Source organism: Symphalangus syndactylus, chromosome 10 (genome assembly GCF_028878055.3).
Source record: "Symphalangus syndactylus isolate Jambi chromosome 10, NHGRI_mSymSyn1-v2.1_pri, whole genome shotgun sequence".
Classification (NCBI taxonomy): Eukaryota; Metazoa; Chordata; class Mammalia; order Primates; family Hylobatidae; genus Symphalangus; species Symphalangus syndactylus.
In genome coordinates this window covers 51,322,927-51,335,836 of record NC_072432.2, presented here as the reverse complement: position 1 = coordinate 51,335,836, position 12,910 = coordinate 51,322,927, and the positions used below count along the sequence as shown (strand labels likewise).

The following is a 12,910-nucleotide window of genomic DNA, read 5'->3' as shown; positions in this document are numbered from 1 at the left end:
TGTGCACTTCGTGTCACTCCCCAGTTTTAGATACTTCCCAGGGTCTCCTTTCTTCAGTATCAAAAAAAAAGACACAAGAAAATTCTGATTGGTTCCACTAAAATTTAGGTATTCTAGCCTACCCTACATCTTCATGGCTACATGAAAGTTTTCATGTACTTTTTGCTGACTTTATCAACATTGTTCATGGCAGAATTTCTTTAATCTTCTCAAGCCTCAGCCAAACAGGCTCCCAAGAGGTGATTGACTTTTTATTTCCAGGCAACGTTAATGATATGAATATCTTGGGATTGCCTCTGTATTTTCACCTTTTCCCTTGTCTGTTAGTTAACTCTTTTAAGAAGGAACGATTTTTCCTCCTTGCCAGTCTACTCATCCCACATGTGTTCTTTTTTCCATCTCCTGTTTCCTTCAAAACATTTTTTTAATCAGTTTTTTGCACTACCATTTGCAACTTCAGTCTCTCCCACTCAATGGGCTTATTTTTTTTTTTTTTTTTTTGAGACGGAGTCTCACTCTGTCGCCCAGGCTGGAGTGCAATGACGCTATCTCGGCTCACTGCAAGCTCCGCCTCCCGGGTTCACGCCATTCTCCTGCCTCAGCCTCTCCGAGTAGCTGGGACTACAGGCGCCCGCCACCACGCCCGGCTAATTTTTTGTATTTTTAGTAGAGACGGGGTTTCACCATGGTCTCGATCTCCTGACCTCGTGATCCGCCCGCCTCGGCCTCCCAAAGTGCTGGGATTACAAGCGTGAGCCACCGCGCCCGGCCTCAATGGGCATATTATCCACCACCTGAAATCAAGCACAGACATTCCTCTGTGGGGGAAAAAATTTTTTTAACCTTTTTTTCTTTCTCAAATCCTCAAAATTCTTGAAAGAATACTGGATACTCATTTTCTCAAATTCTTACCATCTAGTCCTTCTTTAACCCTCTCTGATTTGGCCTCTGACCTGTTCATGCAATGAAAATAGTTGTCTTAAAGGTCACCAGTGACCTTTATATACCACTTATATACATTTATTCACTCAGAAAATATTTATTTTGTGCTTGTTATGTACCCGGTACTTGCTAGACTAGATACTAGAAGTACATCTAAAAAAGACAACATTCTTTTTCTCAGAGAACTTATAATTTAGTTGAGGAAACAAGTGGAGAACTACAAAGTAGTGTAAGAGTTGCAATTAAGCATGAGGCAACGTGAAAGCAAGAGGAGTAATGCCTAACTCAGCCTTTGTGTGGTCATAGAAGCTGTTAGGTAGAAAGAGGCTTCCTTTAAAGGTTAAGGAAAAAAAAGATATTCAGGTAAAGAAGAAGGGGAAGAGCGGTGTTTCTAACAGAAAGTATCCTTCAGAAAGGTAGCTAAAAGTTAATATGCTTTTGATTATCTGCAAATTTAGTAACACAGGTACAGAATTCGTTTAGGGAAGTGGATGGAGATAAGGCTTTTACCTGAATTGAGTTTTTAAATTTATATTTAAATTGTTGTGTTTGTGTGTATGTGTGTATATATACGTGTGTGTGTATATATATGTATATATAGGAGATGGAAAAAATATGTGTGTGAGTATATGTTCCCACTCCTCAAAGCTTTGATTATATATATATGTATGTGTGTCTTTTATGTATATTGTGTGTGTGTACATATATATACTTTGCCCAATTCTCACAAATGAATCTGTGACTTCAAAATATAAAGAGACACTGCTATAAATGTAGTTGGGAGCCAGGTGTGGTGGCACATGCTTCTAGTCCCAGCTACTTGGGAGGCTGAGACGAGAAGATAGCTTGAGCCCAGGAGTCCAGCACTGCAGTAAGCTATGACTGCACCACTGCACTCCAGCCTAGGCAACAGAGTGAGACCCTGTCTCTAAGAAAATAAAATAAATCTAGTCGAGGATCAGCTTATAAAAGGCTTTGAATACCAAGCTAAGAAGTTTTTTTAAACTGTATGTTGAAGACTAGTTTCAAGGATTTTAAGAAATAGCTCAGATTTTCATTTCTGGGAAGTTAACTTTCTATAATGTGAATTATGTAAAGGAACAAAACTGCAGAAAGGGGATTTAGGAGACAGGTAGTAGTTCAAGAGTGACATGAATAGTGCTCAGTGATAGAAACAATATGGCTGAAGAAGAGGGGATGGTTCAGAAATACTTAGAAGGTAGGATTTAGATTTTAGTCCACACTTGCCCCTGGGCTTGGCCCCCTTGTACAGTGCACACTCTGCACAAACCTACGCAGTACCCCCTTCCAAATGCTTATCTTATTCTGGTGGAACTAAGCATTCTGTGTCAATATTGGGGTACTTGTCTTATCTTCCACATTTCAAATTCTTTGAGATTGTTGTGTCTTTAGATTGTCTATTCCTTATAAGAATCTAACAGAGAATTATACATAGTAAACATTCAAAAACTGATAATGATGCTTACATAGTGTGTGCTCTAAAAGCTTCGTGTATGTTAATTCATTTAATTCTCACAACCTTATGCGATGTGCACTATTATTATGCCCCCTTTTTGGCTGAATTAAAAGAAGAGTCATGGGGAAATTAAATTACTTTCCTAAGGTCACACACTAGAAAGTGGTGGAACTGATTCAAACTGAGGCAGTCTGGCTCCAGAGTCCGTGCTCATAACCAGCATACTAAACCAACTCAAAAATTGGAACCCATTATTTGAATACACTCCAGCGACTGGTAAATTTAAAGCAATGTATAAAATGTTTTAGTCCCACAAGATTAAAATTAATATTTTGATTTATGTGGAAGAGCTAATGAGTTTGCTTTCTAATCTTTTTGTTTTAATCCTTCTAGAACCAGTTCGAAGATACAAAACTTACCATGGTGATGTCTTTAGTACCTCCAGTGAAAGTCCATCTATTATTTCCTCTGAATCAGATTTCAGACAAGGTAGGAGGCATCTGAAACAAGCAAACTGTTTTTAAGAAACCACAATTATTATTATTTTCAATAGTGTTGAAATATTAATATAAATTGTCAGAAAAGAATAATACTATATAAAATTGCAAAATTAAAAAAAGCTGCTGGTTACTCAGTGGTATTATAGAAACTAAATAGCAGTTTCTTCAAATAACGATGTAGTCCTTTTCATTACAGAGATAATAATTCATTGTCTTTAAAAGTAACATGATTTACCTCAAAAGAGTTTAGTAACATTATGTCATTAATTTTGTTCTGTGGATTAGATTTGCACAACTCTTATGTCTGCTAAGTGTTTGAGTTTTAAATGAAATTACTCTTATGTTTCTATCACCTGTGCCATTATTTCTTTTTCATTCATAATTAGTGAGAAGAAGTGAAGCCTCAAAGAGGTTTGAATCCAGCAGTGGTCTTCCAGGGGTAGATGAAACCTTAAGTCAAGGCCAGTCACAGAGACCAAGGTATGTCATGAAAAAGTAGTGATGATACATTTCCAGTGACCAGTGTTTGTTTTTTATTTGAATTAAATGGAATTTTTTTTTTTTTTTGAGACGGAGTCTCTCTCTGTTGCCTAACCTGGAGTGCAGTGGTGCAATCTCGGCTCACTGCAACCTCCTTCTCCCAGGTTCATGCAATTCTCCTGCCTCAGTCTCCCGAGTAGCTGGGATTACAGGTACGCGCCAATGCGCCTGGCTAATTTTTGAATTTTTAGTAGAGACGGGGTTTCACCATATTGGCCAGGCTGGTCTCGAACTCCTGACCTCAGGTGATCCACCCGTCTCAGCCTCCCAAAGTGCTGGGATTACAGGTGTGAATCAAGTAGAATTTGCTTTTTTACTATCCTTTTTCCTTTATTTTTTGCATTTTCCTTTTCTCTTCCTTTCCCCTAACTCTGTTTTTATAAAAGTTATCAGAAATTCATCAATTATATGAAAGACAAAGTATTGGAATATTTTAAAATCATGATTGGCTCTAATTATTTATAGTTGTGCTTGATTTTTTAAATTATCCATATGAATATAAAATAACAGGAAGGTGAAGGCATGGGATTAAAAATCTGTGAGAAGATAGTAAACCTTGATTTCTAAGATACCTTTCTTGAAAGGTTGGAATAGTCTGAGCCAGCAAGCTTTCAGTGAGTATTTATTTGTTGAATGAATAGTGAGTAGGTTACTACTAAGTAACCTATTATGTAAAAAGTTAATTATCACTGTATCTTTCCTAGGTTAAAAGAGGTTATGTGGTATTTTTTTTAAAGCCTGATTTAGGCTATTTAGAGTTCATTTTTATACTGACATACTTAGTGAATTTCTTGTAAGGTGTTAGTATTATGTTTGTGCTCAACTTAGGATGGTGGTATTATAGCTGTGTGTTGATTTATGTTGTTTAAACTGAAAGGTGTCAAGTCAGTAGTGATGTGTGTCTTTGTCGTCTATGCCCAGGTCCCTTACATGAACAAAAGATGTAGTTAATGCTAAGCATTAATTTCAAATTTGTAATATATTAGAGAACCAGAGGTTGCTTTAGAATTTACTTCTAAAATGTGGGAATCCTTTCTAATTCTGTATTTCAGTTTGTTTAATTCAGGTGCCACCAAATAGAAAAGAATCATTTAGAAATAAACAGAAACTTGCCCCTTAGCTAATTAATTCTGCCAGATACTGTTTCCCACCTGTAAACTATTAATAGATCAGGTAACCCTAGCCATGTGATTAAAACAGACTATTCACAGTTTACAGTCTATGTAATTAAATACTTTACACTAAAATTATTCTGTAGTTAATGGTCCACTTTTTTTTTTTTTTTTTTTTTTTTTTTTTTTTTTTTTTTTGAGACAGAGTCTCACTTTGCTGCCCAGACTGGAATGCAGTGGCGCTATCTCAGCTCACTGCAACCTCTGCCTCCCAGGTTCAAGCAGTTCTCCTGCCTCAGCCTCTCAAGTAGCTGGGATTGCAGACACCTGCCACCATGCCCGGCTAACTTTTGTATTTTTGGTAGGGTGGGGTTTCACCATTTTGGCCGGGCTGGTCTTGAACTCCTGACCTCAAGTTATCCACCCACCTCAGCCTCCCAAAGTGCTGGGATTACAGTTGGGAGCCACTGCGCCTGGCCTAAAGGTCCACTTTTAATTAAAGTTGTTTCTTTTGTTTCTTGTACTTTTTAAAATAGTCTATAATTTTTTTCTTTGAGGAAAACTCCAGTAAGTATTCATTTACCTAAAGCAATCTATATTTGCATAATAGCATTTTATATTACTGTGTCCTTGTGATGACCCCATTTTGATACTTTTGAACAAAGAGGTAGGAAACAAAGATCTATGCTTTACGTTACACTGTTTTCTTTTTTTTTTTGACATTTATTTTCGGTTTGGGGGTACGTGTGAAGGTTTGTTATATAAACACGTGTGACAGGGGTTTGTATACATACTATTTTGTCAAGCAGGTATTAAGCCCAGTACCCAACAGTTATCTTATTTGTTCCTCTCCCTCCTCCCACTCTCCCCACTCAAGTAGACCCCAGTATCAGTTGTTTCCTTCTTTGTGTTCAGAAGTTCTTCTCATTTAGCTCCCACTTACAAGTGAGAACATGTGGTATTTGGTTTTCTGTTCCTGCATTAGTTTGCTAAGGATAACAGCCTCCAGCTCTATCCATGTTCCCACAGAAGACATGATCTCATTCTTTTTTATGGCTGTATAGTATTCCATTGTGTATATGTACCACATTTTCTTTATACAATCTGTCATTCATGAACATTTAGGTTGATTCCATGTCTTTGCTGTTGTAAATAGTGCTGCAGTGAACATTCGTGTGTATGTGTCTTTATGGTAGAATGATTTATATTCCTATGGGTATATACCCAGTAATGGGATTGCTGGGTCTAATGGTAGTTCTGCTTTTAGCTCTTTGAGGAATCTCCATATCGTTTTCCACAATGATTGAACTAATTTGCTCTCCCAACAGTGTGTAAATGTTCCCTTTTCTCTGCAACCTCGCCAGCATCTGTTATTTTTTTACTTTTTAATAATAGCCATTCTGACTGGTGTGAGATGGTATCTCATTGTGGTTCTGATTTGCATTTCTGTAATGATCAGTGATATGAAGCTTTTTTCAATGCTTGTAGGCTGCATGTATATCTTCTTTTGAGGGTGTCTTTCATGTGCTTTGCCCACTTTTTAATGGAGTGGTTTGTTTTTCTTTTGTACATTTAAGTTCCCTATAGATGCTGGCTATTAGACCTTTGTCAGATGCATAGTTTGCATAGTTTGCAAATATTTTCTCCCATTTTGTAGGTTGTCTGTTTACTCTGTTTTTCTAATGAAGCAAAAGCATGTGGGGATGAACAACAATAGGAAGCCAATATTGAATTGCACTAAGCTCAGTGTTGAATTGAGGGAGAATGTGTTTTAGAAGTGACTTTTCTCTATGCATCTAATTTGGAACCTATGAATAGTTACTGTTATGCCCACTTTAGCCAATTGAAAACTCTTGCTTTTAATATAAACAACCGAAATAGAGATAACACCTGAAGAAGCGTTGGGATATGTGTTAACATTTGATTTACAGCCAGTTTGGTTTGGATTTTTAAATTTTAAAACATATTCATTCAAGCAAAAGTAAATCATTTTGGGAGCCTTATGTTAATTTTCTTGATAAGGAACCTCAAAATTGTCAAGGTTATGAGAGAATCCTAATTTTGATTGTTTCCAGATTTTATTTAAGGAAACATTAAGGCCACCATGTTTGTCAAATCTATGTTTAAGGGGTAAACTGTCTTTTTTTTTCATACTTCATGGGGAGAAAAAGCCCATGTGGTGTTCATAGCATCTGAGTTAGATATAGGTTGAGGTGAAAGAAAAATATTTCAGGAAGTAGATTGTTAGCTGTATGTATGTATTGTCTAATATTAAGTTGCTAAACTCTATTTCTTTTAACTAGTTCTATCTTTTTTCTGCCCACTTAAATACACATTAGCTTAAAATACTGTCCAAATTCCTATTCACTTGCAGAACACACTCTGATAATATCCTTAACATGCTGGTACATAATCAGGAGTCTTGTTTTCTTCTTTAAGTCACACATTTGTAAAATCTGTAAATAGTGCTGTATTTGTACATGTTGCATGCTTCTTGACAAAAGTTTCCATTCCCTTTAGCTAGAATAAAATGGCAAAACAGATCCAGAGAGTGCTATTGATTTGTATCATAGTGGGGTAGGGGGAGATTAACAGGAAATTATGAGTCAGATGCAGCAGAATGAGTAATTTTTTTATACTGAGCTATCAAAAGTGTCTTTCAGTGACCAAAAAGGGCATTCAAAGTGGTTTCCAAAGAGAATTTCTAAGCCTTTTTATGTATTAGCTTTTGAAGTAAGTTTATACATAGTACGTTCCCACTGCTTCTGTGCCTCTCTGCTTGTTGAGGTAACCTTTGTTTCTGACTCCAAACAGAGTTGTTTTTGTTTTTGATTTTTGTCTCAAACTTTTCAGTTTTTATAGAAGTTTTGGTTAGATAACATATTTGGAGAGATAATAATGATAATTATTTTTGCTACCTTTTAGTAGCTCTGGTGTAAAATAATTTTAGCTAAAAGACTGTAATATTTTATGAAAATAACAGGTTTGAGTTTAAATGTGTGGATTCAAGGTCTTATTATTATCTTTGACCCTCCCCTTAAGTGAGAGAGGGCCATAAAATTACATTCAGTTATTGACTTTACAGGTAATCATTGAGCACCTGCCATGTACTAGGCGCTTTCAGATACTGGAGATAGAGTTGTGAACAACACAGAAAGTCCCTTGAGGGAAATGAGAGCTAGCCAATAAACCATGAAAAAGCAAGTAAATAATATACTGCCATATAATGATGGTGCCTTGAAGAAAAATAAAGCTACTTAAGGGGATAGAGAGAGCAGGGAGTAATGTCCAAATTCTGTTTTATATAGGTAGTATGATCAGAGTTTCATTACTAGAACAAGAGGCTCCTAACACCCAAGAGACTTCAAGGGTTTTAGGAGCTCTTTGTCAGGAACTGGGGACAAAGATCAAATATGTATTTCCTTCCCTTCCCCCCCCTCCCCCTCCCCCTCCCCTTTCCCCCTTCCCCTCTTTTCTCCTTTCCTCTCCTCTCTTCTCTTCTGTCACCCAGGGTGGAGTGCAGTAGTACGATCCTAGCTCACTGCAGCCTCAACCCCCTTACCCCCAGGCTCAATCAATTCTACGCCTCAGCCTCCTGAGTAGCCAGGACTACAGGTGTGTGCCACCATGGCCAGCTAATCTCTTGTATTTTTTTGTAGAGACAAGGTTTCACCATGTTGCCCAGGCTAGTCTCGAACTCCTAGACTCAAGCAATCCAACCGCCTTCACCTCCCAAAGTGCTGGGATTGCAGGCATGAGCCACCACGCCCGGCCTATATATTTCTTCATACCATACTGTGTAATGCAAAGATTCTTCTGTGATGGGAAAATAAAATTTGTTTAAACTCTTGCAGCCTTACTTAAAATGAAGTTTGCTTGATTAGCCTTTGTTTTCCTCCCAATCCTCTGCTATCTCCTCTTTTCTATATAGCAGACAATATGAAACACCCTTTGAAGGCAACTTAATTAACCAAGAGATCATGCTAAAACGGCAAGAAGAAGAACTGATGCAGCTACAAGCCAAAATGGCCCTTAGACAGTCTCGATTGAGCCTATATCCAGGAGACACAATCAAAGCGTCCATGCTTGACATCACCAGGGATCCATTAAGAGAAATTGCCCTAGAAACGGCCATGACTCAAAGAAAACTGAGGGTAAGTTGATTCTCAGGTTACCACACATCTAAACCTGCTCTCACAGGGAACTCTTGGGCAAAGTACTTTTAAAAATTGCTACAGGTATCCACCTAAAGTTACCTGTAGATGAAACTGAAATCCCATATTCATTTCCACTGGGATTAAATATCTTTTGGGTTGATTTTAAAATAAACATTTAGCTATTTTCGTTATTTTATCTAAAAAATAACTTAGATGAATTTAGAGTGTCCTAACTATATACTTTAGAAGTATATTCATAATCCTTCAAGTTAACTGGCTGTCTTCGTTATGGTGAGGGATTATTTTTTCATATTAAGAAATTTGTTATTCCATATATTGAGAAGATCAGACATGGAAAGTTCAAGGTTAGTTCCAAAGTTCAAGAATGTTATCAAGTGCATTTCATCTTGCTGCTCTGTGATTCTCAGAATTTTAGTAATAATTCACTTTCTGGTTAAAAGAGGACTCCATTAGCTCCAAATATCATATCCTCACATTTACAGTATCCAAAGACAGGAAAGACCAAGTCTGTATCTTGTATCTTGTAGATGGATATTTTTATGTGTCTGTTCTTCTAGTTGATGTATTTTTCTTTCAACCTATGACAATATATTTTTATAAACATAAAATCAACAGTTCTTTTCTCATGTAAAATATCTTAAACATTTTACAACTTCTATATTATTGTTAGTGTTATACTTTATTATGTGACTTTACTGTGTACTGTAATTTCTTTAGTCAGTTCCAATTATTGGACATTTTCAATGTTTCTAATTAGCTGTTGAAAGTAATGCTCTAAAGCAGGGCTCCACAGGCCAGCATTGGTCCATGGCCTGGTCACAGCAGGAGGTGAGCAAGGAGCTAGCATTGCCACCTGAGCTCCACCACCTGTCAGATCAGCAGCAGCACTATATTCTCACAGGAGCATGAACCCTGTTGTGAACTGCATTGCATGTTCCTTATGAGAATCTAATGCCTGATGATCTGAGGTGGAACAGTTTCATCGCAAAACCATCCCCTCCTACCTGTCTGTGGAAAAATTTTCTTCCACAAAACCTGTCCCTGGTGCCAAAAAGATCGGGGACCACTGCTTTAATGAACATCCCTGTAGCTAACTCATTGCAGATAACTTTCTCCAAGTAAAATAGCCAAGTCAAAGGCAGACACCGTTTAAGACATTTGATACATTGTCAAATTACCCTTGTCAAATTACCCTTCCAAAAAAGATATTGTCAAATTACCCTTCCAAAAGTTTGTGCCAGTTGTTGCTTCCTATGATCATGCCTGTTTCTTTATATTCTTACCTATTCTGGATATTATCATTCTTTTTTACTATCACCAACTTGAAAGGTGAAGCAGTGTTTCATTTGTAATGTTAGTTTAAAATAATTCTTCAAAAGTAAAATAAATAATAGTAAACCTGGTAAAATCTAGAATGATTTTTTCTTTTTAGTTCTGTACTAAGAAATTATATTACCCTATACTGTTTTCATTTTTTGTTCTTTGCTTCAGAGAATTATCTTAAAAGCACATTTGTATGCTCTGAAATTAATAGAATTCAAATTTCCTTCACAGTATTCTAAGGAGAAAAAACTGTTGGGTGGTGAAAATTGCATTGAACTACAAATTAGAAGACATGTATTCTATTCCTTGTGATGCTGTCATATGACTTTATGTAAATTTTAAAACCTCTTTATTCCTCATTGTGCTAATTTTTAAAATGTGGAATTGGATTGTAGTTTATAAAACACTATCCAATTTTTAAAGTTTTTAGATTCCAATAAAATATAACTGAACATATTTCAGGTAAAAGGAAGAAACTCAATAAGGCTTCATCAATTCATTATTACCAATATCTACATCAAAACTAAGTAATAGGCAGGATGTCATATAATATAGTGTGGGCTTCCAATATAATAATTCAGTGAGCAGCACAAACTGCACGTACATATACAGCCCTTTTTCCTAAACCATAGTTTTAAAGAGCTAAGCTAGACTTTGGTTCATTCACAATTCATAAATTATAGATCGTACCTTTATAGCATGCCACTGTTATATGTCATCTTGCTAAAAACCTGTTTCCTTTTTTAGGCAGTCAATTTCTAGCTATTTCAAACCAAACATTTCTTCATCAGAGATATTCTGTGTCAGTGATTAGATAATTTGAACTACTGGTCATTAAAAGACTACCTAGTATTTTTTCTGAAAAGAGCTGGAGGTTATATTTTTGAGGCTGAAAAGGGTAATGGGGTTTGGAGGTACAGTTTGAATTAATATTCTTTCCCACAACAAAAATTTTTAGGATTTTTTTTCTTTTGGTGCAGACACATCTTAACTTCTTCATGCCCTGTTGCCATAGTTGATCTTTATTATATTCTGTGTTTCCCATGGCAGAACACTTTCATTCTTTTTTTTTATTATTATACTTTAAGTTCTAGGGTACATGTGCACAACATGCAGGTTTGTTACATAGGTATACATGTGCCATGTTGGTTTTCTGCACCCATCAACTCATCATTTACATTAGGTGTTTCTCCTAATGCTATCCCTCCCCCAGCCCCCCACCCCCCAACAGGACCTGGTGTGTGACGTTCCCCGCCCTGTGTCCATGTGTTCTTATTGTTCAGTTCCCACCTATGAGTGAGAACATGTGGTGTTTGGTTTTCTGTCCTTGTGATAGTTCCCTGAGAATAATGGTTTCCAGCTTCATCCATGTCTGTGCAAAGAGCATTAACTCATCCTTTTTTATAGCTGCATAGTATTCCACGGTGTATATGTGCACATTTTCTTTATCCAGTTGGACATTTGGGTTGGTTCCAAGTCTTTGCTATTGTGAATAGTGCCGCAATAAACATACGTGTGCACGTGTCTTAATAGTAGCATGATTTATAATCCTTTGGGTATATACCCAGTAACAGGATCGCTGGGTCGAATGGTGTTTCTAGTTCTAGATTCTTGAGTAATCGCCACACTGTCTTCCACAAAGGTTGAACTACTTTACGCTCCACCAACAGTGTAAAAGTGTTCCTATTTCTCCACATCCTCCCCAGCATCTGTTGTTTCCTGACTTTTGAATGATTGCTATTCTAACTGGTGTGAGATGGTATCTCATTGTGGTTTTGATTTGCATTTCTCTGATGACCAGTGATGATGAGCATTTTTTCATGTGTCTGTTGGCTGCATAAATGTCTTCTTTTGAGAAGTGTCTGTTCATATCCTTTGCCTATTTTTCGATGGGGTTGTTTGTTTTTTTCTTGTAAATTTGTTGAAGTTCTTTGTAGATTCTGGATATTAGCCTTTTGTCAGATGGGTAGATTGCAAAAATTGTCTCCCATTCTGTAGGTTGCCTCTTCACTCTGATGGTAGTTTCTTTTGCCATGCAGACACTCTTTAGTTTAATTAGATCCTGTTTGTCTATTTTGGCTTTTGTTGCCATTGCTTTTGGTGTTTTAGTCATGAAGTGCTTACCCATCCCTATGTCCTGAATGGTATTGCCTAGGTTTTCTTCTAGGATTTTTATGGCTTTAGGTCTAACATTTAAGTCTTTAATCCATCATGTATTAATTTTTGTATAAGGTGTAAGGAAGGGATCCAGTTTCAGCTTTCTACATATGGCTAGCCAGTTTTCCCAGCACCATGTATTAAATAGGAAATCCTTTCCACATTTCTTGTTTTTGTCAGGTTTGTCAAAGATCAGTTGGTTGTAGATGTGTGGTGTTATTTCTGAGGCCTCTATTCTGTTCCATTGGTCTATATATCTGTTTTGGTACCAGTACCATGCTGTTTCGGTTACTGTAGACTTGTAGTATAGTTTGAAGTCAGGTAGCATGATGCCTCCAGCTTTGCTCTTTTTGCTTAGGATTGTCTTGGCTGTGTGGGGTCTTTTTTGGTTCCATATGAACTTTAAAGTAGCTTTTTCCAATTCTGTGAAGAAAGTCATTGGTAGTCTGATGGGGATGGTATTGAATCTATAAATTACTTTGGGCAGTATGGCCGTTTTCACAATACGATTCTTCCTATCCATGAGCATGGAATTTTCTTCCATTTGTTACTGTCTTCTTTTATTTTGTTGAGCAGTGGTTTGTAGTTCTGCTTGAAGAGTTCCTTCATATCCCTTGTAAGTTGAATTCCTAGGTATTTTATTTTCTTTGTAGTAATTGTGAATGGGAATTCACTCATGAT

General features: G+C 36.8%; 1 protein-coding gene across 15 annotated transcripts in view; it reads left to right on the top strand.

Annotated features, from left to right (window-relative positions):
- Nucleotides 1-12,910, top strand: part of PTPN13 (protein tyrosine phosphatase non-receptor type 13) — a 220,208-nt gene that overhangs the window by 116,757 nt on the left and 90,541 nt on the right. For all 15 annotated transcript variants that reach the window (XM_055297064.2, XM_055297076.2, XM_055297071.2 and 12 more), the window contains 3 exons: nt 2,813-2,908; nt 3,306-3,399; nt 8,503-8,725. In XM_055297064.2, coding sequence (XP_055153039.2) covers nt 2,813-2,908; nt 3,306-3,399; nt 8,503-8,725 — 413 coding nt within the window. The remainder of the gene's footprint in view (nt 1-2,812; nt 2,909-3,305; nt 3,400-8,502; nt 8,726-12,910) is intronic.